Genomic DNA, 26699 nt, shown 5'->3' with positions numbered 1-26699 from the left:
CACCAAGTGACAATTCCCAAGTAAGAATAACGTTTACCTTTTCGTTCTTCGCTTTCTAATATATTTGAATTTGAATGACCAATTGAAAGCATTTTGTTTAATGTCTATTAATAACTGCTCGTAGATATACAATTAATTGAGACGTTATATGAAAAGTTGTTTCTACTATATGTTAACTTAAAACGAGAGTGGATCATTGATCTTTTGTATGATTATCATAAAAACTATCACAAACCACGTTTTATTATAAATCAGTATTATGTAAAAAATATGGTTCCTATGTTTAACTCATGCAAGGGAAAGTTTTCATTTCAACTCCGTGGTGACTCGAACTCCTGATATGTTGGTTAGAGGAAAAACGTCTTATCAATTGAGCTGCGCTTCGTTGTATGATGTAATGATTTCTTTTTTCCTTTAAATAAAGAGGATCAATAATGATTTCCATTTCTCCTCGTGAATGACTCGAACTCTCAATCTATTAATTAAAGGAAAGTCATTCTATTAATTGAGCTGCACTTGGTTGTCCGGTGGAATTCACGTTATAAAAAACTAAGCAAAAGTATGAAATCGATAATTAGAGGCCCGTTTGTTTGCCAGCGTAAATGGGCCATCCTATTTGGGCCGTGGGGGCATGGAGCGGGTTGGCCCGCAAGCTTTATTTTCTCATTTTTAATTATTAGATTTTATTTTATTTTATTAAATCCAAAGCAAATAAACAATAAAAAAATTAATGGAAATTGAGAAACCAGAATGCAAATCGCTGCAGAAAGGCAAGAAACCCTGCCCCCTTCGGCCTTCGGCCCTTCCCCGCTCACATCCCCACCGCGGTGCCGCCACTGTCGCCGGCTCCTTTCCCTTCTTCACTCCAACAGTCCGCCCCATACATCAGTCTTCCTCCCCCACTAATTATTTCAAGTAATTATCGATTTTCAGGTATGCCTATATGTTTCAATCTCGATCTGAATACAAATTGTTTTGGAAGAGTAAATCTCAAATAACTTAAGCCCCCAAATCGAATGAATTAATAGATACAGTTTAGTTGATTCAAAACTTGTTGAATTGCAAACGGTTTCGTTCATTGCTAGAAAGACTTTCCAGGCAAGTCAGAAAAATTTTGAGACGCTTCTTAGTGCACTGTTTTCAATTTAAATTGATGGCATTCACAAGGGTGCCTATAGTAATCCGTTATAGAATTCACTTAACATGTACTTGTTTATGAATTGTTGTTGTAAAGATGGTTTAATACTTGTAGGCCAATGATTAAACATTTAACATAGATAAGCATGTCTGAAGTATCTTATGTAGATAGTTTACACTTCTCAATGTGGCCATTGTTCTGTAAGCCTTAGGACCTTTCGTTTGTTTATCCATGCAAGTTTGTAGTATTATGTTTTGAACATGGCATATGACTTAGCAGGTTATTTTCATTCTACTATTCATTTATTACCTTTGGTATCTTTCATCCGAACCCGCTGTCTACTCTAACCAAAATTAGATCACACGAAAATAAGTAAATGTGAAATTATTAAATTAATAGGACTTGTGGGTAGGCTGCCCTCTGAATCCGCATCCCAAGCTGGGTTAGGTTGAGGTTGTAGTTGCCCGTTGAAATGGCTGGCTGGCCTGCCCTAGCCAGATGGTTCGTTATGGCGGCTGGCAGGCTGGTCCACCTTACTATCTCAAATTGACAATCCTACTCAATGCTGCAAAGCGTGGAAATTGCCTGTTAAAAGTCAACCATGATCTGTGAGGTTCTTATTTGTTTTCTGCCTCTCTAACAATGTATATTCACGAATATCTGCTGGGATGATTGTGTAGATTGTGTTACTGCTTGTAACATGTGAAACAGAGCCCCTTGGCCTTAGTCCAACTATTCAGCATGTACTAACTGGTAGGTATCTGGGAATGTAGGCTGTGAACCAGAGGATACCACCAAAATCTATCATAGGAGAACTTGGCTTTAACTTTCTGTTACCTTTCTGTAAATTTCATGCGTACTCATCACCTTAATTTTGCATCATCAGAGCTCCTAATATTGTTATTTATCTTTTTGTTTAATAGATGGGTTTTCTAGTATTCATTGTCTTTGTTCGGTTTGTCTTCTTTTGAGTAGATCCTCATGCTTTTTCTTGATTTTATGAGAATATCTATCATAGCCCAAAATAGTTACTCATCGTTGAGAAAGTTAAAATCATTTGCATGGAATTCTAAAAACGTAAAGCTAATGTTTTGTTTTATTTTCAGCAACTCTGGTAAGGTTATTTTGATCTTAACAATATATTGATGATGCAAATATACTGGGTAGCTTAGTTAGGGAAAATGATAGGATATTGATGCCCTTTTAATGTTGTATTACTATAGTTAATAGGAGTTGTTTTATATTAATCATTATCTTGGTGAAATGAGAACAATATATCCTTGTAACGAAGGTAAGGTTTTCATCTCCATTCTGCTCTGAAGTATGGATTCTGAAAATGAAACCTACAAATGAGAACTTATGCGTGGACCTGATTGCTAATGGTAGGAGGCTCTAATAGTCACTGTAGTACAGGTGAACTAAGTGCTGGATTAATCTTTTGATCGAATTACATATTTGATAGAGAAGAGTTACTTGTTTGTGTAATTTATGTTGAGAAAACACAGTAAAGGAAGTTCTCATCTACAACGATGTAAAAAGCTTAAGGCGGGCCTGAGGAATTTCACCTCGGCACCGCCTCGAGGCGTAAGCCTAGGAATGAAGACAAAAAAATATTCATAAAAATTACAAAAAAAATTATAAAACAATATATTGCAAACAAAAAATATGAATTAGGGTTTATAAGTCTTAACATCATCAAAATAAAAGCATCTGAAATCCTTTTCGAGTATAGTGTGAGCCTAGAATGAGTTAAGTTTGAGGCCTCCACATTCCCCATAAATCTTAGTAAGAGGAAGTTATTTCAAAGTCACTTTCTGCCAGTCCCATAATGGAAGAGTGATGTATCAATAAGTACAAGCAATTTTTTTGTTACTTCTCTGTTTGTAGGACACTAGGACCATTTAGTTCTTGTCTCTGTATTTGCTGTTTTTTGTGGTTCGATACTCAATGTCAACATACATATCTATGAGCGCATCATTTCTTTTCATTATGAAGTTTTTCTAGTCAACATGCGAACCTGAAAGTTCAGAATCGAGAAAGTCTTATGACGTTCTTACATTATTTAATAATTTTATATTTATGATTTTGCCAGTCTTAGCTTGTTGATAGGAAGTACCCTCAATTGATATTACTTTCCTATTTTTGCATTTCAATGCTGAAGAATATGGATACCAGCGACATAGTGGTATCATCCATTCGTGCTGGGATGAAGAGGGAGTTTGCCTTCATGATGAAGGCTCAGTCTGAAATGGGGGGGCTTCCAGCGGGCAGGAGAGTAACCAGGTCCCAGAGAGGTGCTAGTTCCAGAAGAGGCACTAGTTCCAGAAGAGGCTATGTGGTAAGTGAGAGTAAGATTAATAAGAAAAGGAAGGGGTCTGCTTCGAAGAAATCGAAGAAGATTGAAGAAGATAAAGCAGAAACAGAGGATGTAGTCAAGTTGGAGCTCAGTAATGTTTTGGATGGTGACAACGGGGCAGAGAGGGTAGTTGACATTGTATCTGATATGGGCGACTGTACAAGAAATTTAGAGGCTGACTTAGTTACTGTAATGGGCGATGAAGCAGAAGAAAAGGTGGGGGCAAGAAATTTAGAGGCTGATTCAGTTGCTGTAGTGGGCGATGAAACAGAAGAAAAGGCGGGGGCAAGAAATTTAGAGGCTGATTCAGTTGCTGTAGTGGGCGATGAAACAGAAGAGAAAGTGAGCGCAAGCAATTTAGAGGTTGACTCAGTTGCTGTAGTGAGAGGTGAAGCCGAAGAGAAAGTGGGCGCAAGAAATTTAGAGGTTGACATAGTTGCTAAAGTGGGTGATGAGGCGGACGAGAAAGTGAGCACTGATTCTAGGGAAGGCATTGTCCAGCCCTTGTGCACAGATTCACCTGTGGATCAGGTTGGAGGTAGTGATAGAGTTTCTACTCATGAAGATGATAGAATACTTAGCAGTGCCTCTGATTTGGGATGTGAGAGTACTGCAGAGCATACAAGCATGGCTTTGGACAAGCCACTGAGGAGGTTTACGCGCTCGGCTTTGAAGCTGCAGGATGGGACGACAGAGTTAGGATCGGGGGCAGGAGCTGTGAAGAGTATGACTACAAGTCCTTCAAAGCTTGAAATGAAAATGTCAAAAAAGATTGGGTTGAAAAGAAATCCCTTCAAGTTAAAGGATCTTCTTGATACGGGATTGCTTGAGGGTCTTCATGTTTGCTATGTAAATGGATCAAAGGTAATCATGTTTGACAATTAGATTTTTCCATTATAGCTTTTCCTATATGATTGATGACATAGCTTTTCCTATATGATTGATTGTCATCTTTTCTTTGGACATTTCCAGGGGAGGAGGCGGCCAGAAACTGAACTTCAGGGAGTTATTAAGGGAATTGGGATATTATGTTCATGTGATGAATGTGAGGGGAAAAAGGTAAAGTTTGTAGATCATTGACTTGTGTTGGTTTGAATAATTCCTTCCACTAACTGCTAGTTGTTGGTGTAGGTTGTTACTCCTAATCAATTTGAATTGCATGCACGTAGTGGGAATAAGCGTCCACCAGAATATATATATTTGGAGAATGGAAAAAGTCTGAGAGATGTGCTTAATGCATGTAAGGCCAATCCTTCAGATTCACTGGAAGGTGTCATCCAGAATGCAATTGGCCGTTCAAATTATACAACTGCTTTCTGTCTCAATTGCAGAGGTGATGCCCATGCTGGCATGCTCATTATTTTGATATGTGATTAGTTGCTTATGAGCTTAAAGGATTTTAAAAATTGCTGTTCTTTTTTTGATTTTTCTCTTTTCTTTTTCCTTCCCATCTTTTTTATGCTTACAGGGTTGATTCCTGAAACTGGTGCTGGCCGAGCAATGCTTCTTTGTGATTCCTGTGTTCTACCAAAGGAGTCTGGCCCCAGTCAAACACAGATCAGTGATGCCACCCTCAGGTTTGAGAATTGAAATGGAACCACATTGTGTTTGATTTTTTTAGACTGGACTGGATCTTAGCATAAAATCCTTAACATTAACTGAGAAAACTCAAGGACATCATAGGAATTTATAAAATAATTTAGATTCACTGGAAACAAAATAGCAGGTAATGTAATGAAAAGGCACTGCAGAAATTTTGCATATCTATATGTATGGTGAAGATTAAGATTTTCTTAGATATAACATTGATAGCGTTCTGCTCAGATCAGGGCAGTATATGATACTAAGATACCCAAACACTAATCTTGCTGCAACTAATTTAATTATGTTTTTCTATAATCTATTTAGTTGATGGCAAGATAAATAGACATGTATGGAATTTAGACTTCCAAGGAGCAGAAAATTGGTCTAGGCGAAATGTGTAACTTGAGGCAGCTTGGCTTGAGTGTTAATTACTTCTACTGTTAGTTTACATCTGTGGGACATCTACCCAAACACTAATCTTGCTGCAACTAATTTAATTATGTTTTTATCTTGTTTTGTGTGTTTATTGATATGGTCTTGTATGATGATAATTTTAGGTCTCCTTTGGCTGGTTCACCAGCTCCTGTTTCTTCTAGTTGTCTGCCTGAAGTTCTAGATAGTGTTCAAATTTCTTCAAATAGTCAACCTCAAGTGAAGAGTCAGGGGAAGCTGACACGAAAGTGAGTACCATTTGATTCTGTGCTACTGCTATGCAATTTCTATGGAATCACAATTGCTGGCAATCATCAAATTATGCATGTGTATAGTAGAGCTGTCTGAATTATAATGCTGATTCTAGTGTTTCCACTTTGCAGGGATTTGAGAATGCATAAATCTGTTTTAGCGGAAGATCTGCTCCCTGATGGCACTGCTTTGTCATATGTTATGCATGGAAAGGTGAATGGGTACTACCATTAACACTCTTTTTAGGTCTCCTTTCTGTAAATGTTGTTTCCAGATTGCTTATGGACACTTAAAAGGTAGTTCTGGTTTTCTGGAAATGGTCTGACAATTTCTGTTGAAATGATTTTTCCTTTCTATTCAATTATTGCTCTGGAGCAGATAAGGCTTGAGGGTTACAAGAAAGATGGTTCAATCTTCTGCTTCTGTTGCAAAAAAGTGGTATGTTCCTTTTTATTTGAATGTTGAAACTCATTTCTTGTCACCCTTCAGTCACTTACCTGTAATGTTGCTGCCTTGCTCTTTATGAACAGGTGAGCCCCTCGCAGTTTGAGGCTCATGCTGGTTTTGCTTCGCGTCGGAAGCCGTGAGTATTATTTTTCCCTCTTGTTTCATATTTTTATGGTGGTTATCTTATTACTAATTGCACCTGATCATCTGTAGTGTTCATCAACTTCCTGGTCTTAGAACTTAAGCTGTTGTAAGAGTTATTTAATATATCACAATCTTTGAAGCCTAGTAGCCTTAGTTGAGACAACAAAAGGATGAGTTGGGTGCTGAGGGGAGAAGTAAAAAGTTAAATAAATTTAATTTCTGGTTCATTTCTGTTAACTTAGGGCTGCTTGGCTTGCAGGTACATGAGTATATACACTTCCAATGGGGTCTCTCTGCATCAGCTATCCCTTGAACTATCCAGAAGCCGTAAATCATCTACTGAAGAAAATGATGATCTTTGTTCTATTTGTGAGGATGGAGGAGATTTGTTATGCTGTGAAAATTGTCCACGAGCTTTCCACACTGGTGAGGATATTTTGACACAGTAGCACTTGATATAGTATATTCTGTTCCGGCCTTCAGGGTAGTTTCATGTGACTGTATAATACAATATATATCATAATGAAACTGCATTTCTGTGAAGTTAATCTGTTATAATATGTTGATTTCTCCTACATCCAAAAAAAAAAAAACACACTAAAATACACTAGTCACTAGATGCTAAATCTTTGTATTAGTTCAGCTTCATTTCCACCTGGTTTTTAGATGATTGTTTTTCTGCTGATGTCGATACCTACATGATTATGTTCATTACTTGCCTACGTGCTACTAAACCCGCAACTCTTCAATGTTCAATTTCTTCTTCCACTTCTTACATAGCTATGTTGGTCTCTTGGTTATTGCTGCAGAATGTGTTGGTCTCTCAAATATTCCGCAGGGAATATGGTACTGCAAGTACTGCGAGAATATGTTTGAAAAGGAAAAGTTTGCAGAGAACAACGCAAATGCAATCGCAGCTGGTAGAGTCCCTGGTGTAGATCCACTAGAGGACATCACCAGGAGGTGCATTCGTATTGTTGCAAATGTTGAAAAGTATATTGGGGGTGGATGTGTTATTTGCAGGTTGTTTATATCTGGCATTTGTTTTTTCTGCTTTCCTTTTCTTTATACCTATACTGTTTATATTTGGCATCTACATCACTATGTGTTTTCTTAATGAGATAATTCTGCCTATGAATCTCCTAAGGTTAAATACTTTTATAAAGCTGAAAAAACATATTTTTATGTTAGAATTTTATTCTAGTGTTCACATATATTCATAACTACTATTATGGTATCCATTTTATCCCAAAGACCTCTATTGTGTTTTTCTTCTCTCCTTTTTCTGTTTTTCATTCATGTGGTTCTTGCAGGGTAGATGAGTTCAGCAAGTCAGGGTTTAATGACCACACAGTTATGATCTGTGATCAGGTATAAGCTGTGTTCTTTACTTCTTTTGTATTGAGAAAGGTTTAGAAGTCATGTCAAAATGCTTGATGTGTTTGGTATTGGGAGCATGATGAACTATGTTTATGGTTTTTGTAGTGTGAGAGAGAATATCATGTCAAATGTCTAAGGGAGCAAGAGATTGATGATTTGAAGGTTTGCACCATATTTATTCCGAGTTTCCAAAATTCCAAAATGCATTTAGTGGCTTACTTGGGACTAAGGGATGCAATCTTAACTGCAGGCACTGCCGGAAACTGAATGGTTCTGCAGCAAAGAGTGTAGCAGTATTCATTCTATCCTTCAGAAGATGATTGGTGATGGTGACCAAAGGCTTCCAGAAGCTGTTTTTCACATCCTGGAGAAGAAAGGCGATGGACAAGGTTCAGAGGATAATCCTAAGCTTGATGTGAGATGGAGGCTGCTCAGAGGAAAGGTGTCTTCAGAGGACACCAGGGTTTGGCTTTCTGGTGCTGTCACGATTTTTCATGTGAGTACCTGAGTCATTTGCTATTGCTTCCTTCTTTATATGGTTAACAGTATTTATGTACCTAATTATTCGATCTTTCTCTGTTAATATGATCTCTTTAGTAATTTGTTTACTTGATTTGGTAGAAACATTGATGTGGTACAGTTTTCTTCCCTACATATGATTGCCACTTTTGTTAATGTTACAATTTGATGATCCTGGAAGTGAAAATGTCTACCCAAGTTTGAAATACATGCATTCAATATTTTATTCTGTTTTTCTTCCTTTCTAACCGTCCGATAAGATGACCGGGGATGGGAAATATAAACCTTTGACCTTTTAATGTTTCGGTCGTGACATTTACCTCCATTATGTTATGTTCATTTTCAGAGTCCATTTTCATCTCCTAGGAAATGTGTGTTAATGTGTTATGAGGGAATCATAATTATATTCCTGCAAAGCAATTCCTAAATCATCTTTTATCTTTGAAACTGTTTTTACTTATCTGCCAGTCTTAACATCAATTGAAAAATGTTTTTGATTATCCTTTATATTTGGTAAGAATAAATTTTATAAATTCGTACCTTTCCTTGTATTTTATCAAAATATATCAACAAGTCATTACCTTAATGTAATGACGACAAATATCTAATTTGCAAATGGTTCACCTTACAAATCATTATTAGCTCCCAACAAAGCAGACAAACTTTCAATTTCCAACCAGACACAAGCCAACCTCCTAAGTACATTTAAGGAAAACATTACTTGAGAATGGTCAAAAATAACACCAGATGATAGATGCTATAGTCCAGCTTTGACCAGTACTTTTTCTGTGCTGATTTAGGTGAGTTGGCTACTGCTGCATGAGCTTAAAAAAGAAGGAAAGTGTTGTTTCATCTTATTTTATCTTTTACTAGCCTTGCCATCACCATCCACATGATAATCGATGCTATTATATTTATATTTCTGTTAGACCTCTATTCCACAAACACCATTAAAACTATCCTTGGATCTTCTATGAATGGTGCGGGATCGGCTTAACCGCAATTTTGTCACGCAAGCATATTCAAAAATTGCTACTTTATGTTGGTGATGTACTAATGTTACTTTCTTCTGGTGGTACTGTTCTGAGCCTAAGTAAATTATCTGAGAGTTGATCTTTATGACGAAAATTTCTTCAGGACCGATTTGATCCTATAGCTGATGCCAGCACCAGCCGTCTTGACCTTATTCCAACAATGGTTTATGGGTAAATGAGTCTCTCACACTTCTTGCATGACTTAGTTATGTTAAGACTTTTGATTGATTGGAAGTAGCATCAATTATTACTCATTATTTGCAGGCGGAAATTCAAAGACCAGGAATTTTATGGCATGTATTGTGCCATATTGACAGTTGGGTAAGAAATATTATGACTTTCTACATGCTTTCTTTATACTTATAATGTTTCCCTTTTGAAACGAACCATTATTTCTACAGCTCTGCAGTAGTGTCTGCCGCCATTGTGCGGGTTTTTGGGGAGGAAGTTGCTGAGCTTCCTCTGGTCGCCACAAGGAGTGATTGCCAGGGAAAGGTGGGTCATTTAATGGAGTCTAATAGGATATCCCTATTCTTATCATCCTTTCGCTTTCTCCAGTGGAAAATGATATACAATTTCCATCTCCAGGGATACTTTCAAGCGCTCTTCGCCTGTATTGAGGATCTTTTATCGTCACTCAACATCAAGGATCTGGTGCTTCCTGCAGCAGATGAGGCAGAATCACTGTGGAAAACCAGATTTGGGTTTGAAAAACTTGCCCAGGAAAAGGTCAGTTAATTACTTATCTTGATTTTATACATCATTGCACATGTTCAAGGCAAACACTCAACAAAGACTTATTTCTACATGTGGTGCCTCTTTTCTCATCGTGCAGTTAGATGAATACAAGAAGAGTTACCAGCTGATGATCTTTGAGGGAACTTCTGTTCTGCACAAGTCGATGTCTAAGTCTTGAAGTATCAACTTATTTTGGAGTGGTGGTGAATGTAGAAGAGTTTTGAAGGATTCGTTTTTGCCCGAATAGGCCATTGCAAATATTTTTGGATGGTTTTGTTCATCTTATAGAATGTGAAAATGCCCAAGTACATAGAGATATACACCTAGCTAGCTAGGCTGCAGCTCAATTGTTTATTGTAGGAGCAAGGAAGTGAGTAGTAGAATCATCTCCAGTTTAGTTTTCATCTATTTTTGTCCAACCCTGGAGATAATACTCATTTTATCTTTCTTTCTGAACTACAAATCCATTTTTTTTAATGTATTTATTCCTTATTTAGCATGCTCCCAACACTTTTATTAAGGTTAATCAAGCAGCATTTGATATGAATATTGTTTTTTAGAGCATCTCTATCAGACTTTCTATCTGGTTATTAAATGAAGCGACTTTTATTCCAAGCGTCATTTATAGTAATATATGATTTTTTTTTGGGAACGTTGAGAATAAGCATCAAATTTCATCAGTTAAAAAATATTTAATTGGTATATATGGTTTTTCAATGTTAGTGATGATTGATTTGATGAAGTGCAGAATCGATTAACAAACACTATCTGAGTGTGTTTAATTTAATTGGATATATAATATATAGATATATTTCATTCTATTAATATATGTATACACCAAGCTTGGTGCGTAACGTATTAATTTATCCCCCCTTTGCGAGACATAAATTAAACAAAATCATAGCAATTGTGAAAGCGGGAATCTTTGAGATTTGAAATTCAAATTAAAGTTCGCAAAATAAATTCATTTCATCTGGTTTAAACGGTCTATATTCTAGATAACTCTGTTTCCCGTTATTTCCAAGTGCCATAACGCTCCTTGCCCGCTCTCGCAATCGCCCCTTCATACTTAAGGTCTCTCTCTCTCTCTCTCTCTCTCTCTCTCTCTCAATCTCACAATCTTGCCGCATCCTTTTGGGAAATTGCTGATTTTTTTTTCGCATACTTAATCGCAGATCACAGTAGCAGTTATTTAGAAATCGCGTGTTTTTGTTGGTGGTAAACAAGCATGGGTCAGATTCAGTACTCTGATAAGTATGCTGATGACATCTACGAATACAGGTAAATTTAGTTTAGGATTGGCTCGATTTTCATTCCTCTAGAAATTTTATCCTATTTATTTTGGATATTATTCAGGCATGTGGTTCTTCCAGCGGAGGTCGCCAAATTGCTTCCGAAGAATCGCCTACTCTCGGAAGTAAGTGTGTATGTGTATGTGTATGTATATGTGTGTGTGCGCGGTGGATTATTTGAAAGTACGTATAAGAGGATTCAAATTCCTAAATCTAGGGTTTTGGACTTTTCTCAACAGCACGAATTGGTTATTCAGTGCTCGGAAACATTACACAAGTCTTGTGATGAAGATTTAGCTAAACACTGTTCCTTATTGGAATTGATTTCTTCTGATATTTATGTTTTGTTGGAGAAGGTTTTTATAGCCAAAAAATACACGAACTTTGATAAAAATTGCAATTTTCACATGAACTTTCAAATTAGCCAAAATATACCTGAACTTATATTTTTTGTTGTAAATTTCACCTGAACTTGCAATGATTGAACTCCGTCGAGGTGAAATTTACAACAAAAAATATAAGTTCACGTATATTTTGGCCAATTTAAAAGTTCAGGTGAAAATTGCAACTTTTATCAAAGTTCGTGTATTTTTTGGCTATAATCCCTTGAAATTATTGTTGATATACTTTTTCATTCAAATATTTAGGACTTTGGGCATTATGTGATTCTGGATATATCATGTTGGTGTTTTTGAATGCTGTATTAGGACCTGGAATCTACTGTTATGCTTGTGTGTGTGTGTATTAATGAGCAGCAGCTCTTAGTTTGAATGAATGTGTTGTTTTTTGGGTTTAGAACGAGTGGCGAGCCCTCGGAGTTCAGCAGAGCCGTGGGTGGGTGCACTATGCTATTCATCGCCCGGAGCCACACATAATGCTATTCAGGAGGGCGCTCAACTACCAGCAGCCGCAGAATTAGGCTCTCTCGACTCAACTTCTCACTTGAGCTTTCGATTGCAAAAATGAATCATTTCCTATGGAACTATTATACCCATCTATTATATTGTTCAGTAACTTTTGGTTGTGTAAGTGAATTGGGAGTGCTTAGTGTTCCAACACTAGGTAAAAGTTTCATGATCAAGTTGTTTTTCAACAACTTGGATATCATCATAATTCATGTCTTCTTCCTTTTGCTGATATATTTAACTAAAATGCTCCTGTTACATCTGCTGCTTTAACACATTTTTAACTACTTTTTTGGCTCGTGAAACTTGGGTATTCCAAATTCAAGGATTTGTGCTAAATAGTAGATGAATGGGAACTTGTCTATAATGTTGCTGAATGCTAATTATTTTGCTTGGCTGTATTGTGAAAACATCAGATGGTAAATTTGGTAACTCAAAGGTTAAAACATTATTTTTCTGGAAAATTACAAATTACAAATTGATGAGGTAGACTTACATATTCTTAGCATCTTTTATTCTTTGGATGTATGTGTATCAGTCTATCCATCGCCCTCCATTGCTGCCTGCCTTCATCGAGTCAGAAACTGCGACCAATTTGCAGCATTTTATGCTCCAAACGTGTCTTGTGCTTAGTTAAAAAAATACTCATTTTTGTGCAATGTGAAACATCTAACTTGCTATAAATTAAGATGTTGGTTCCTTATTGGTATAATCTTAGAAATCATGTGGAAATTCTAAAAATACATCATTATAATTCAAATAATCCCACATTATAACATTCTTTTTTTAATTTGATATTTGGTGTGAATGATTGAATTAGAAATATTTGGTACTAAAATTTATACAATTTCAATGTCCAAACCATACTGAGAGCGATATGCATGTAACATTGTAACACTATCTTTATTCATGATTCAAACAATCGGTCGTTGTATAGACAGAATTTAAATAATAAAAAATAGATGAAATGATTTTGTTGGAATAACTGATTGTTAAAAAGAGATGTAGACTAACCTCTTTTATCAAATGAAAAAGTATCACTTGGTCTTTTCCTATTAAAAATACAAGAACTAATAAAAAAGCATTTTTTTTTCTAAACTTGTACTCCCTCCGTCCACCAATCAACTTCCCATTTGGTGGTCGGCACGGAAACTAAGAAAGCTGAAAAAGGTGGTGTAAAGGTGGTGTAAAAGACTAAAAGGGTAGTGTTAATGTATTGTGATTACTTTTACTAATCTTTCACTAACTATTTCACATTATTTTAATGCCTTGACTTAAAGTATTTTTTTTATAAGCTATTTATTTATTCTTTTTATTTACACTTTAATTAAATAAACTAAAAATTCAGAAAATAAATAAACAAACTAAAAATTCAGAAAATAAATAAATAAATTAACTGAAAATTCAGAAAATAAATAAATAAACTGGAAAATAAATAAACTGAAAATTCGAATATAAATAGGTAAATAAATAAACTGAAAATTCAGAAAATAAATAAACTGAAAATTCGAAAATAAATAAATAAATAAATAAACTGAAAATTCAGAAAATAAATAAATAAATAAACTGAAAATTCAGAAAATAAATGAATAAACTGGAAAATTCGAAAGTAACAAAATAAAAAATAAACTAAAAATTCAGAAAATAAATAAATAAACTGGAAAATAAATAAACTGAAAATTCAGAAAATAAATAAATAAACAGAAAATTTGAAAATAAATAAATAAATAAACTGGAAATTCAGAAAATAAATAAATAAATAAACTGGAAATAAATAAACTGAAAATTCAAAAATAAATAAATAAATAAACTGGAAATTCAGAAAATAAATAAATAAATAATCTGAAAATTCAGAAAATAAATAAATAAACTGGAAAATTCGAATATAAATAGATAAATAAATAAACTGAAAATTCAGAAAATAAATAAACTGAAAATTCGAAAATAAATAAACTGAAAATTCGAAAATAAATAAATAAATAAACTGAAAATTCGGAAAATAAATAAATAAATAAACTTGAAATTCAGAAAGTAAATAAATAAATAAACTGAAAATTCAGAAAATAAATAAATAAACTGGAAAATTCGAAAGTAACTAAATAAAAAATAAACTGAAAATTCAGAAAATAAATAAATAAATAAACTGGAAATTCAGAAAATAAATAAATAAATAAACTGGAAATAAATAAACTGAAAATTCGAAAATAAATAAATAAATAAATAAACTGGAAATTCAGAAAATAAATAAATAAATAAACTGAAATACAGAAAATAAATAAATAAACTGAAAAATTCGAAAATAAATAAATAAATAAACCAAAAATTCAGAAAATAAATAAATAAACTGAAAACAAAATTTTCAGAAAATAAATAAATAAACTGGAAATAAAAAAACTGAAAATTTGAAAATTAATAAATAAAATAAACTGGAAATGCAGAAAGTAAATAAATAAATAAACTTAAAATTCAGAAAATAAATAAATAAACTGGAAAATTCGAATGTAAATAAATAAATAAACTGAAAATTTGGAAAATAAATAAATAAATAAACTGGAAATAAATAAACTAGAAAATAAATAAACTAAAAAATCGAAAATAAATAAATAAATAAACTGGAAATTCAGAAAGTAAATAAATGAATAATCTGGAAATTCAGAAAATAAATAAATAAATAAACTGGAAATAAATAAACTGAAAATTCGAAAATAAATAAATAAATAAACTGGAAATTCAGTAAATAAATAAATAAATAAAATGAAAATTCAGAAAATAAATAAATAAACTGAAAATAAAATTTTCAGAAAATAAATAAACTGAAAATTCAGAAAATAAAAAATAAACTGAAAATTTTGAAATATTCTACTCTATTTAATTAAAATCAAAATTGGATTAATTAGACAAGTAATGATAGAGTGTGGTGGGTCCAATTGATAAAGTGTAGTAATTTAAAAAGTAAGGGAGGGTATATAAGTCCAAAAAGCAGAGTGGGAAGTTAATTGGTAGACAAAATTTTAGTGGCAAATGGGAAGTTGATTGGTGGACGGAGGGAGTAGTAAGTCATTGATAAAGTATAAAAATTAAAAAATTATAGGTTGTGTAAATACAACAGAGAGAAATAATTTTTTTATTAAAGAGTTGGGTTGCCATGAATTATTAATAAAGATAGTCAAATTGACCCAAAAATAAAATAAAATTGTTTATGACAACTTATTCGGATCTAAGTAAGAATTGGGACTTAACCAAATATAGATAAAAACTTGAATAATTTGGCACAGTTTCGTGAGATGATTTATCAAAATTTGAATACTTGAATGATAGTAATTGAGTTACACTGAACCGCCTAAACGTAGTCAGTCACCATACTCCAACAGAAAGCAAAACTTAAAAGGGAAAAAAAGATATTTTGTTATGTCTATCGTGATGCCATAGAACTAACGTTGCCATCATCTCTCCATCGCTACAGTCTTTGATTAGATTCAAAGTTAATTAGTAGTACGTAACAACACAGATTTTAAACAAATACTAATACAGAGGTTGTCGATATAACAGTTTCTGTAATTTTAAAATTCATTTTTAGTAGATCAAAATTTGAATATGCATATTAAGAAATCAAGCAAATTTAAAGTAAACTTGGATCATATATTATAGAAACGTTTACAACTTTCCACAAAATCAATCATTGAGCACCAAAAAACAGAAGGCAGTAATTCCAGGCCAATGCATTTCTAAATTGTACATGTAACAGAGGAATGCATAACCAAATCTAAGAGCTAGTAAACTTAGTAACCGCCTTGGTTCCTTCAGAAACAGCATGCTTGGCAAGCTCACCAGGCAACACCAATCTAACAGCGGTTTGGATTTCTCTAGAGGTAATGGTAGGCTTCTTGTTGTACCTGGCCAGTCGCGCCGCTTCCTGCGCCAGCTTCTCGAATATGTCGTTGATGAAGCTGTTCATGATCCCCATCGCCTTGCTCGACACACCGATGTCAGGGTGCACCTGCTTCAGAACCTTGAAGATGTAGATCTTGTACGTCTCCACGCTCTTCTTCGCTTTCTTCTTCCTCTTCTCTCCAGCGGCAGCATCCTTGGGAAGTTTCTTCCCGGCCTTTGGCTTCTTCTCGGCGGCCGGAGCCTTCTCCGCTACGGCTGATTTCTTCTCCTCCGCGGGCTTCTTCTCGGCTTTAGGCGCCATCTGTGTCGTAGAATTTGGGTTGAATTAGGGATGAATTGTTTGGATCTGTTTGCTTCGAAATTTGAGCGGGATGAATTGGGGAAGATGATGGGTATTTTGAGTTATTTATATAGTGAGAAGGGACGGTGTTGATTGGTGTATTTGGGGTGACGCGGATTTTGTATCAAGACCGTTGATTAAAGTTTGAATTTGACGGTGAAGATCTGGAAATTAAAACTGTTTGACCCGGACCTGTGATCAGGACCGTTGATCAAGATGAAATTGGGCGGATCAGATCTTTTCTCAAAGGCGGGAATGTTTCCGTGCGCCATGTGAAAATTTCGAGGATTTTCGTGTGCGAAAATTAATTTATAATCGTTTTGTTATTACAATTCTTCGGAATTTTAATAGTACTTTACATAATTACATTCATATTGTAGTAATGTTAATCAGATACTTAATGTGCATAAAATAATATTATTAAAATTGAAGTTGATTGTATATTTACTATTAGAATTTTCTCTTTAAATCTACTATTAGAAAATTAAAACTTCGCTATATATTTTTGTCCCCAAACTGTTTTAGCATCGAATGAATTTATTAAGGTTATTGTTGTCCTTTAATATTTTCTTTGAGGGGTTGTCCTTTAATATTGAAAGGGAAAATACTTATAAATGTTACCTTGTTTGAATAATTCTAATTTTTTAATTCCCGTCAATTAATTAAAACACAATAATTCGATATTTATTCATAATATCATAAGAACAAGTTTCCAGTATTAAAATGTCCCATTAAGTCTAAATGTAGTGTAAAACATTTGCCTTTATACCACATCCTCGTGAACGACGTAATTTTTTTCATGAGCGAGGACACATAATCCACATCATATTCAGATGGTCATCTATACATTATAAATCTATGATATTAGAAATATAACTATGTAATATTGCTGAAAAATAGCGAAATATTACATTCTATAACACTTTGATGAAAATAAAAAAGTGTAACACTTTTGGAAAATAGCTAGAATGTTGACATTTTCTACATTTTGTCATATTAAAATTATGGGCGAAATGGAGACAATTGCTATTCATTTAAAGTAATTAATTAAACTTTGTTCTTCAATATATATATATATATATATATATATATATATATATATATATATATAATACATAAATAAATAAAGAAATTTTAAATTCCACTCGATAGAGAACTCGAACCAAAAACCTTAGGTCTTGAACATTAACCTCCTACCACCAAGCCAACACACACACAGGGGCGGTTCTTGGGGCGTGCGAGGTGGTCGATCGCACAGGGCCCCGAAAAAATAGGGGCCCCAAAAATATAGATCCATATATATATTATGTATATAATAAATAAAACCTATAGAATTATTAGCTTGTGTAAGGTAGCGCAGTGGTGTAGAGTCATTTTTTAGACTTTGTTTATCTGTGATCGAATCTTACTTGTAGCAAATTTTTGCGATTTTTTTTCAACTTCTTTTTTCTTTTAGCGATTTTTCATTTCTAATTATTTTTGCGATTATGGCAGCACCAAGCACACTATTATTTTCTGAAACTTTTTTTTCAGCTTCTTTTTTCTTAAAGTAATTTCTTTAAAAATTTTAGAGCAACACTTTGTAAGTGAATGACATAGTTTTTTACTCCCACCGTCCCACTCCAATATACTCATTTCATTTGGGCACGAAGATTAAGAAAACTTACTTTTTAGTAGGAAAGTGGTAGAAAAGTGGTGTGGTCCACACCAATTAAGTACACCTTTTTTACTCAAAATGGAAAATGAGCCTATTAGAGTGAGACATCCCAAAACGGAAAAACTCCTATTGGAGTGGGACGGAGAAAGTATTTATTAAGTAAATTCGTGGGACGGAGGGAATATTGTTTAATCAAATATTTTTCTTTGATCTTATCTTTTCTTTCAGCGATTTTTCAATTCTAGAGATTTATCAAGGTAATTTCTTTAAAACTTGTAAGTAGAGAAAATTTCTTTAAAAGTGTGAATGACATAGTTTTTTATATATTTGTTAAGTAATTTGACAAAAAAAATATATTGTTTAATCAAATATTTTTATAATACATTTTTTTTCTTTAATTATGAATAGATGACCCAAATTTAAGAATTCGCACGGGGCCTATGTTTCCCCAGCGCCGCCCCTGCACACACACAAAGCATGTCTACATTATTTCCATGAAGTCAATTTCCTTCTAGAAGGGATTCAAACTTAAGTTTGAAAGCAGGCATAAGAACTATGTATATATAGCATGACTCGCCCTACGATAGGAGAATTAATGCATGGCTAGTATTTTCATCGATGTCAATTAACTGGAAAACAATCATAAATTTATGAAAGAATAAAATAAGCCAAAACTGCTATGATATTTTGCATATTTTCCCAAATATGCAAAATTAACTTAACTAAAATGTGATTTCATAAGTTCCTTCAATTCACACTGTAGCACCATTAAAGACAAATAGTGTTAGTAATTATAATCTCATTGTTTATTATTTACAAGTCAAGTCCATGGTAAATAGTAGTAATTTCATTTCATAATTGCGCGTAGAAGATTTGCATGATTTTTTTTTGAGCGAAAGAAGATTTGCATGATTGTGATCACAAAAAACGAGGGAGCTATTGGCGTATAAATAAATCATTTTTTTAATGGTTTTTAATATAATTTTTTAAAAGACATCAAATATACATAGATTTTTTTAAAAATTGTTTTGAATTTATCACAGAGTAAAATTTCGTCCAAATTAAAAATAACGGGGCAAATTGAAACTGACGTGATCACATTGCTGTGACAAATTGAAATTATGGAAGGAACGGAATTTCATTACTCAGAATCCTTCGACACAATTTATCTTTCCACACCACAACTTGATCACTCAAACACATTAAAATTTAAAATAATTAACTACGCCACCTTTAATTACCGGATACTAATAGAGATTATGATGATGACAATGATAAATGTACACGCAAAAAAACTCATGCCTAACTTAATTATGATTTCCGAGGTAAAGTTGATGAAGATAGAATCGTATAATTAATATATATTACTATATCTTTAATTATTGATTTGTCTCGCTGGTCAAGTTATTTTGTTTCCTTTTAGATGTTTAGGGTTTTATGAGAGTCGAATTGAGAGTTAAAACGTTGAGGTTGGGATTGTTCCCTTCTCGCAGTGTTCTTCCGGTATTTAATTATGAGTGAATCAACGGATTAACCCTTATTGTATGTATTTCGGTATACAGTGGTTATCAACGGAATTCGTATATTTATCAGTATCAAATATATTTCACGCTTCTATCTGCATCTGCATCAGAAGTTAAGCAAGCATGCCAATTAGGTCGTCATCGAATCCAGTACTCCCCTTCTCTCTTTTTGAAGCTACGTTGCAATTACATTGAAATGTTTTAAACAAGCACAAAAACATGAATTCCATTAGTATTTAGTATGCCGCAAAGTACAAGCGTTAAAGAATTGAAAACAAACATGAAATGAATCATATCTGTGCAGAATTCTTTTACACTCGACGAAACAAATAAATATAATAATTACAGGTGATGAGATATATATGAGAAAAAAAAAAATTAGGTGATGGCGGGGGCGTGGCCGAGGAACAAGGCGACGTGGCCCATGAGCTTGTCCTTGCGGGAGAAGGTGGTGCCGCAGGAGCAGCGCCACTTGAGGTGGCCGCAGTGCTTCTCGTGCGTGCGCAAATCGGAGAGCACGGAGAAGTGCTTCCGGTTGCAGCGCTTGCACACGTACATCTTCGGGCAGTGGCTCCGCTTGTAGTGATTCTTCACGCAGATCATCGACTTCAGCGGCTGGAACCGCGCGTGCTTCTTGTTCCACCGGCACCCTTCCTGCGGGCACGAGTACTTCCGCGGCCCCTCCGCCCGCTTCGCCGGGTTGCTCAGCGCCGCGCTCGACTTGTACTCGTCCCCGTGCGCCCGCATGTGCATCCGAAGGTTCGCGTCCCGCTTGAACCCTTTCCCGCACACCTGGATGTAAACGAATCGAATAATTTTTAGTTCTGTTTGAATTTTTTATATTCGAATATAACTACAAATATTTTTGTTGATTCGAAAATCATAATACAATCCTAATATATATGGATATGTATATTAGGGTTGTATTATGATTTGGAAGTTGGAATTGGGAAAAATAAAATATGTTTTTACCTAGGTAAATGTCTTGTGTGTGAATGTGAGCTCCACATCACTTAAAATATTTTAGAATTTCAGAATGCTTTTTCTTTAAAATCGTGAATCGAATATATTCGATTTGAATCAAATAGTGGGAAATCGAATCGATTATTCGATTTGTATTGTTTAAAATACATTTATGAAAAATTGAAACGAATATTTGACTTTACTCAAATATTCGTGAATTGGTGTACGGATCGAATACAAATAAAACATGCAATTATATTCTTGTGAATATGAATAAAATGAAATGGTATTCGTTTCGATTCGATTCGTTTACATCCCTACCTGGCAGTAGTGCGTGTACTTGGCTAGCAAATCCGCCGCCTGCAGCTCCACCAGCTCGTAGCTCCTCGCCGCCTCCTCGTCCTCCTCCTCCTCCTCCCCGCGCTCCTCCTCCACTCTCTCGATTTTCCCGCCGAATTCGTGAATCTCATTAATATTATTGCAATTGCTGTACCAATTATGATCGCCGGCGACCGCCGCGTCGTGCTGCACCTCGAAGGCGGCGGGAGAGGGTGGCCTGAGAGACACCTGCTGGCAGGCGAACATGAGCGACGATGCCGTGACGATGATCTCTTGAATCAAGGTGCCCATCGTCGTCGATATCGCCATTGCCGTTGACGCCGGATGCTGCCCCATCATAGCGGCGAGCGATTGCACCTCCTCCACTTTATCCCTCAGCAGCGACAGGTTGTACAGAAACGACGTCGGATTCGTCGACGGAGACGACGAATTCGGATCAATTACTTCTTCGTAAATTGGTAGATTTTGAGGGCCATTAGGGTAACAAGGATTCGTCATCATGCAAAATATATACTCCCTTTTTTTTGTTTTTTTTTTTTTTGTTTTTTGCTAGATTTGATTCAAATCTTTTCACTTTACTAAATCCTTGGATTAATTCGTGCAAGAGAGTGCTATATAGCAAGAAGAAGTAAACAATTATCGCTAAGCTGACATTATTAGCACCCAGCTTAAAAAAAGGGAAGAAAGAAAGGAGGAGTTATCCAGTGAAGCTGAGTTCTACGATATACTCTGCGCCCGCGCCTCAATCAATGAGATCTATCAGCGCGTGTATCACAAACGTGTCGGTATTATCGGATTTGCCCTTGGTGTAGGAGCACGACGGTGTAGGGGAGCGAGGCCATAGGCTGCTAAGTCAACTTTCATCACCACTTGAGACCTCCCTCAAATGCCACCCATCTCACATTCAAACAAATAATCCACTTTTAAGAATTTTATTTTGTTTGACAATTATAGGGATAGGCTTAATTATAACAATTATCATCTGCAGCCATTAGCTTGCTATAATTTTCTAATGTATTCTTTGCCTTAATTTAATGTTTTCAACCTCATTTTCTTTAACACTGTTTTTGGCGTGGCGTCAACCATCACGCATGAGAAAGAGTTGAACTTTTTTTAAAATGTAAAGGTGGTCGTCTCGACATAAATTGTTTTTGAAATTTTTATATGTTCCATTAATGCTCATCGGGTTAATTACACCCCCACCTTAATTAATTACAGATGTTTGAATCAATGCTGACAGTCTTGTTTCTTTCAGAGTTTAGGACTTTCTGGTTATGGTCTAGTCTAAGTATTGTGTGTATGGATATAAACGACTTAGTAATATAGATCTATCCTCTTCAAAATGTCACAAATTATTTAGTGATATTTATAGGGGTTGGTTGCCTATAAATACACAAACTATACTTAAATTTTGATTTTTAATTATATCTATTTTTAGTTGAAAAATATATAAACATCTAATTATTTGGAATTTGGCCTTATTCCAAAAGTTTGTTATTCAATAACTTCATTGTCTGAAAGATCTGATAGATAATTCGAAGGGAGTGTTGAGAACCTTTTGATGAAAGCTCTCTAATGATACTCATATTGTTGGATTTTAGTTATCGAAGAAAAAGAAAAAATATATGTGTGTTGACCTAGCGATAGGTGGCTAATGCATGCCCAAAGCATCATGAGGTCCTTGGTTCGAGTTCACCATCATGCGGTCTTTAAATTTCTTTATTTACATATGCAATTTACTAAAAAGAAAAAATATTTCATGACATCAACTTTCGTGCATGCTATTGTTCGACCACTTTCGATGACCAAAATCCAATAATATAAGTATTACTTATTAGAAAGATAGTGTCACGAACTTTCCAACTGTGCCTTCGGATCGCCCATCGGATTTCCAACAATCAAGTTATCAGCCAACAAACTTTGGGCTCACATCAAATTTCGAAAAAAATAAAAAAATTATGTATATTTTAACCAAAAAAATAAATTTAGTTAAAAAACTATAATTTGAATATAATTCGTGTATTTATAAGAAATTAACCCTATTCATAAATATCATAATATTTGAAAAAATATGTCACTACTAAAATATTGTGGGTAGCCTATTGATAAAGTGAGTGATTTGAATACCATAACGCTCTAACCTTACGAGTGATGAGACTTTTCACTGATTTTTTAGACAGAGGAGCATGTAATTCGTTTCTGCGTTTCACTGTTCGACTTTAACAAACCTTTCTTGATTTGGTCATCTTAGGTTTACAATATCTTTTGAAGTTTACAACTGCATTTCTTCATGGATGGGCAAACCTCAGGGACGGAGCCGGGGGCTAGAGCCCCCTCCCAAATTTTGAGTTTTTTTTTTTTTTTTTTTAAATATATAGATATATATTTATACCTATTATAAAATCATTTTGTTTTATAAAAGAGTATTTGGTTATTATATTCTCTCATATATATACTTAATTTAAGGATAATTCTGTTATTTAAAACTATATAATCTATGAAATATTGTTTGTTATTATTACTATTATACTTGTCTTTTAATAAAAAATGCCTAATATGTATGAAATGCTAAAAAAATTATAATGTATTGAAACTAATTTGTAATATATAGAAAATATATAATCTATGAACATGTTGTTTGTTATTATTATTATTATGCTTGCCTTTTAAAAAATGTCTTAAATATACAGAATGTCCAAAAAAAATTTTGTGATATATTGAAACTATATAATCTATGAAAATATTTTTCGTTATTATTAGTATTATGCTCGTATTTTAGTAAAAAAAATATCTTAAATATACAGAATGCTCAAAAAAATTTTCTCCCCGTACAATTTCAACCCCCCCCCCCCCCCGAACTTAATTCCTGGCTCCGTCACTGGCAAACCTAATAGTGATAAAGTTTTCTTTTGCTGGTCTTCCGCAAGATATATAATACTAGATTGATTAGTATCCATAAATCTTTTGTTTGTGTTTGTGATTCAACTTGACAGAATAGTAGGAACTACTGCAGCAAAAATGATGATCGTTTTCGCTTAGAATTTATTTTCAAGATGCAGAAATTTATTTCGACTTTGCACAATATGTGCACAACTTTGAGGCGTATTTATGCATATTACCATTACCATGGGTTATGGTTGCTTTTGCCCATTTTCGAAAATAAAAAATACTCCCTTGGTGTCATAGTTTGTTTCGGCACAAGAATTTAGGTGGATATAATTAAAAAGTAAAAAAAAATAAAAAGTGGTGAAACCCATTTTTATTTTGTGAGAGAAATATAATTAAAGTGGGGATGATTAAAGATAAAAATGTAAAAGGTGGTGGAGCTCACTTTCTTATGTTAGAACTAAGACACTTGTTATGGAACAATTCAAAAAATAAACTATGACACTTATTATGGGACGAAAGGGGTACCTCTTTAACAAAAGAAATTAATTATAAAAACTATCTATTTTGGACTTAAAATGATAGTCACTTTACTTAAATCGTAAACAATGTTGCAATCATGAACTTTGCTCGACATGTTTGACCAATGCAAGTCGAATATTAGGGGTAATGCACTAATGCTCAACATGCTCGATCGACCACTCCTAGTCGAGTCGATATGTTCGACCTCTATGAGTCGAACATTAGTGGTAAATACGTCAATGCTCGACATGTCCATTTATTGCGAGTGAAGCAATCGAGCATTAATTTATCGAGCATTCTTAAAAATTATCCTAATGCTTGATATTTGTAGATTGCGAGTCAAACACCAGTATAAAATACATTATGCTCAATATAAGAGTAAAAAAATCATAAATAAGTAAAATTCATATATTTTACAAAATTTAGGTATATTTAAAATTTTATCTTTTAGTGTGGGTGTATAGCACTTTGCCTTTTGACCATTTCGCAATTCATAAAATATCTCATGATATTATGGTGTCCAAATTCAAACAAACCGACATACTCTACGAGAAGATGACGATGGTGCAATTCTTTGTTGTGAAATGGCTAAAAAGTGTGGTTGATATTTAGCACTTAGCAGAGAAATAAGCCCGTTATTGGGTTGGGCTATTTACAATTGGGCCCAATTTGGGTTCAGTTTATCAAAGTTTTAGATTTCTTTCTAGGCCTTTTCAGTTAGAAAGAATAATTAGAAAAATTATATTATATTTTATCTTATACTTTAAATATGGAACTATAAAGAGTAGAAGAGAGATTATGAATAGAATCGCTCTAAAAAATACGAAGACAGGGTAAGACTCCAATATGCACGAGTGTAGATGATTGATTAAAATGGAGACATTTTTCTGGTTATTGAAAAGATTATTTAGATAATTTTAAAAAAATAGCATGGTTGTGGACCTGAATTGATTTTTTCACTTTTTTTGTTACTTTAGATTTGAATCATTCCAACATTACAACAATACACATATACAAAACTGAGTCATTTTCATCCTTATAGCAGGCGTCACTAAATAGATAATCTTTAGCTTATGAATAATTTATTAATTTAGGCTCTATATTCCTCATCTCCTGTATTCATCTAGCCAGGTGAAATCCTTTTTCTTTTCTTTTTTTTAAAGTTAGCCAGGTGAAATTAATCTTATTAAACTTCTAAGAACTAGTCAAACTTTGAATTTCCATCTACATATAGTTGAATTAAGGAATATTATAGTGATATATGGTATATAGTTTAGATGAAACAATTACACGCCGCATGAGTGTAATGGTCTAACGAGGTTAAAGGTTTTATGTTCGAATTCGTCGTAGCGCGATTTTTATATTTAACATTGCAATTATAAAAAAAATATATAAATAAAAAAAACTAAATATAACATACTGTATTTAGACATTTAACGGTTACATTTCTTTTTAAAAAAACATTTTGAGCATATTCCTTCTCCCATTTTGCAGGGTCCAATAGCATGTGGTGTGTTGGCCATCATTAATTATAATTGCATATTACATGCATATTATGTACACGTATACAATGAGACAGACAGTAAATCTTAACAAAACCTGCAATAAGTATACCCTTTTATGATAATTTTGATTTTTAAAAAGATTATAATAAGTTCACTTTAATAGTGAATTATTAACTAAAAATTCGTTGGTATTTGTAGTTTGCCTGTCATCACTATCTTCAAAGTAGATACTAACACACTTTAGAAAAAATGATAAAATAGAATGAGAATATGAATGCAGGAAGAAATTATTTGTAATGCACAAATAACATATTAAGTACTTATTCATGCATTATAAACAAGTTATTCAATTCATAGATTTATATTGACTTATTCATTAATTTTTTTTTATATTAAAATTCTATCTAATTTCATCTTCTATATCACTGCATATTTACAAAAATATATTAATTTATAATTTTTGAAAAATGTTATACATGAATATGTCAATTAATAAGACATTCTCCACTAGTCCCTTTAAACAGACTTATAGTAAAAGAAAAGGTAGTACGTCCAACCTTTTATTTTTTTTTGAAATCATAAGAGGTATCTGAATATAATCAATTACGCAATCTGCACGCGAGACTTCACCAGTCACCATCACTCCGGTGGAAAACATAACCGCACGCAGGCGAGGAACGCCCTGCGTATAGGACCTCAACACCAAACAATACAACATTGCACGAAAACGAGAATACAACATCACCTAAAGTGGAAAATCATCACCGCACGCATGCGAAATTGAACCCAAGACCTCTCACAAATGAGAGTCTTTGTGTGCCTCAGTTTTGTCACTAGTAATCCAACCTTTTA

The 26699-nt window shown here is 33.9% G+C and overlaps 4 protein-coding genes across 4 annotated transcripts; 2 read left to right on the top strand and 2 right to left on the bottom strand.

Moving 5' to 3' along the window:
• Window positions 1-720: 720 nt before the first annotated feature.
• Window positions 721-10523, top strand: LOC131000121 (uncharacterized). The gene is made up of 19 exons (XM_057925891.1): window positions 721-933; window positions 3300-4358; window positions 4467-4553; window positions 4626-4827; window positions 4963-5071; window positions 5636-5758; window positions 5894-5975; window positions 6141-6200; window positions 6293-6345; window positions 6613-6779; window positions 7163-7376; window positions 7667-7724; window positions 7839-7895; window positions 7984-8229; window positions 9390-9457; window positions 9551-9607; window positions 9688-9781; window positions 9875-10015; window positions 10122-10523. The coding sequence occupies exons 2-19, from the start codon at window positions 3303-3305 to the stop codon at window positions 10200-10202; spliced, it is 2955 nt and encodes a 984-aa protein (XP_057781874.1). The 5' UTR covers window positions 721-933; window positions 3300-3302; the 3' UTR covers window positions 10203-10523.
• A 358-nt stretch (window positions 10524-10881) lies between these two features.
• Window positions 10882-12479, top strand: LOC131000120 (cyclin-dependent kinases regulatory subunit 1-like). The gene is made up of 4 exons (XM_057925889.1): window positions 10882-11098; window positions 11200-11305; window positions 11381-11441; window positions 12113-12479. Exons 2-4 carry the CDS (start codon window positions 11253-11255, stop codon window positions 12233-12235), a joined length of 237 nt encoding a protein of 78 aa, XP_057781872.1. The 5' UTR covers window positions 10882-11098; window positions 11200-11252; the 3' UTR covers window positions 12236-12479.
• Window positions 12480-15842: 3363 nt separating this feature from the next.
• On the bottom strand, window positions 15843-16489 carry LOC131000119 (histone H2B.3-like). Its single transcript, XM_057925888.1, has one exon. It carries the CDS (start codon window positions 16411-16413, stop codon window positions 15985-15987), a length of 429 nt encoding a protein of 142 aa, XP_057781871.1. The 5' UTR covers window positions 16414-16489; the 3' UTR covers window positions 15843-15984.
• A 3342-nt stretch (window positions 16490-19831) lies between these two features.
• Window positions 19832-21824, bottom strand: LOC131000118 (protein SENSITIVE TO PROTON RHIZOTOXICITY 2-like). Its single transcript, XM_057925887.1, has 2 exons — window positions 20917-21824; window positions 19832-20424 (listed from the first exon to the last, which is right to left on the bottom strand). Exons 1-2 carry the CDS (start codon window positions 21433-21435, stop codon window positions 20011-20013), a joined length of 933 nt encoding a protein of 310 aa, XP_057781870.1. The 5' UTR covers window positions 21436-21824; the 3' UTR covers window positions 19832-20010.
• Between the last annotated feature and the right edge of the window lie 4875 nt (window positions 21825-26699).

This window comes from Salvia miltiorrhiza, chromosome 8, assembly GCF_028751815.1.
Source record: "Salvia miltiorrhiza cultivar Shanhuang (shh) chromosome 8, IMPLAD_Smil_shh, whole genome shotgun sequence".
NCBI classification, from domain to species: domain Eukaryota; kingdom Viridiplantae; phylum Streptophyta; class Magnoliopsida; order Lamiales; family Lamiaceae; genus Salvia; species Salvia miltiorrhiza.
This window is presented reverse-complemented; position numbering and strand designations above follow the sequence as displayed.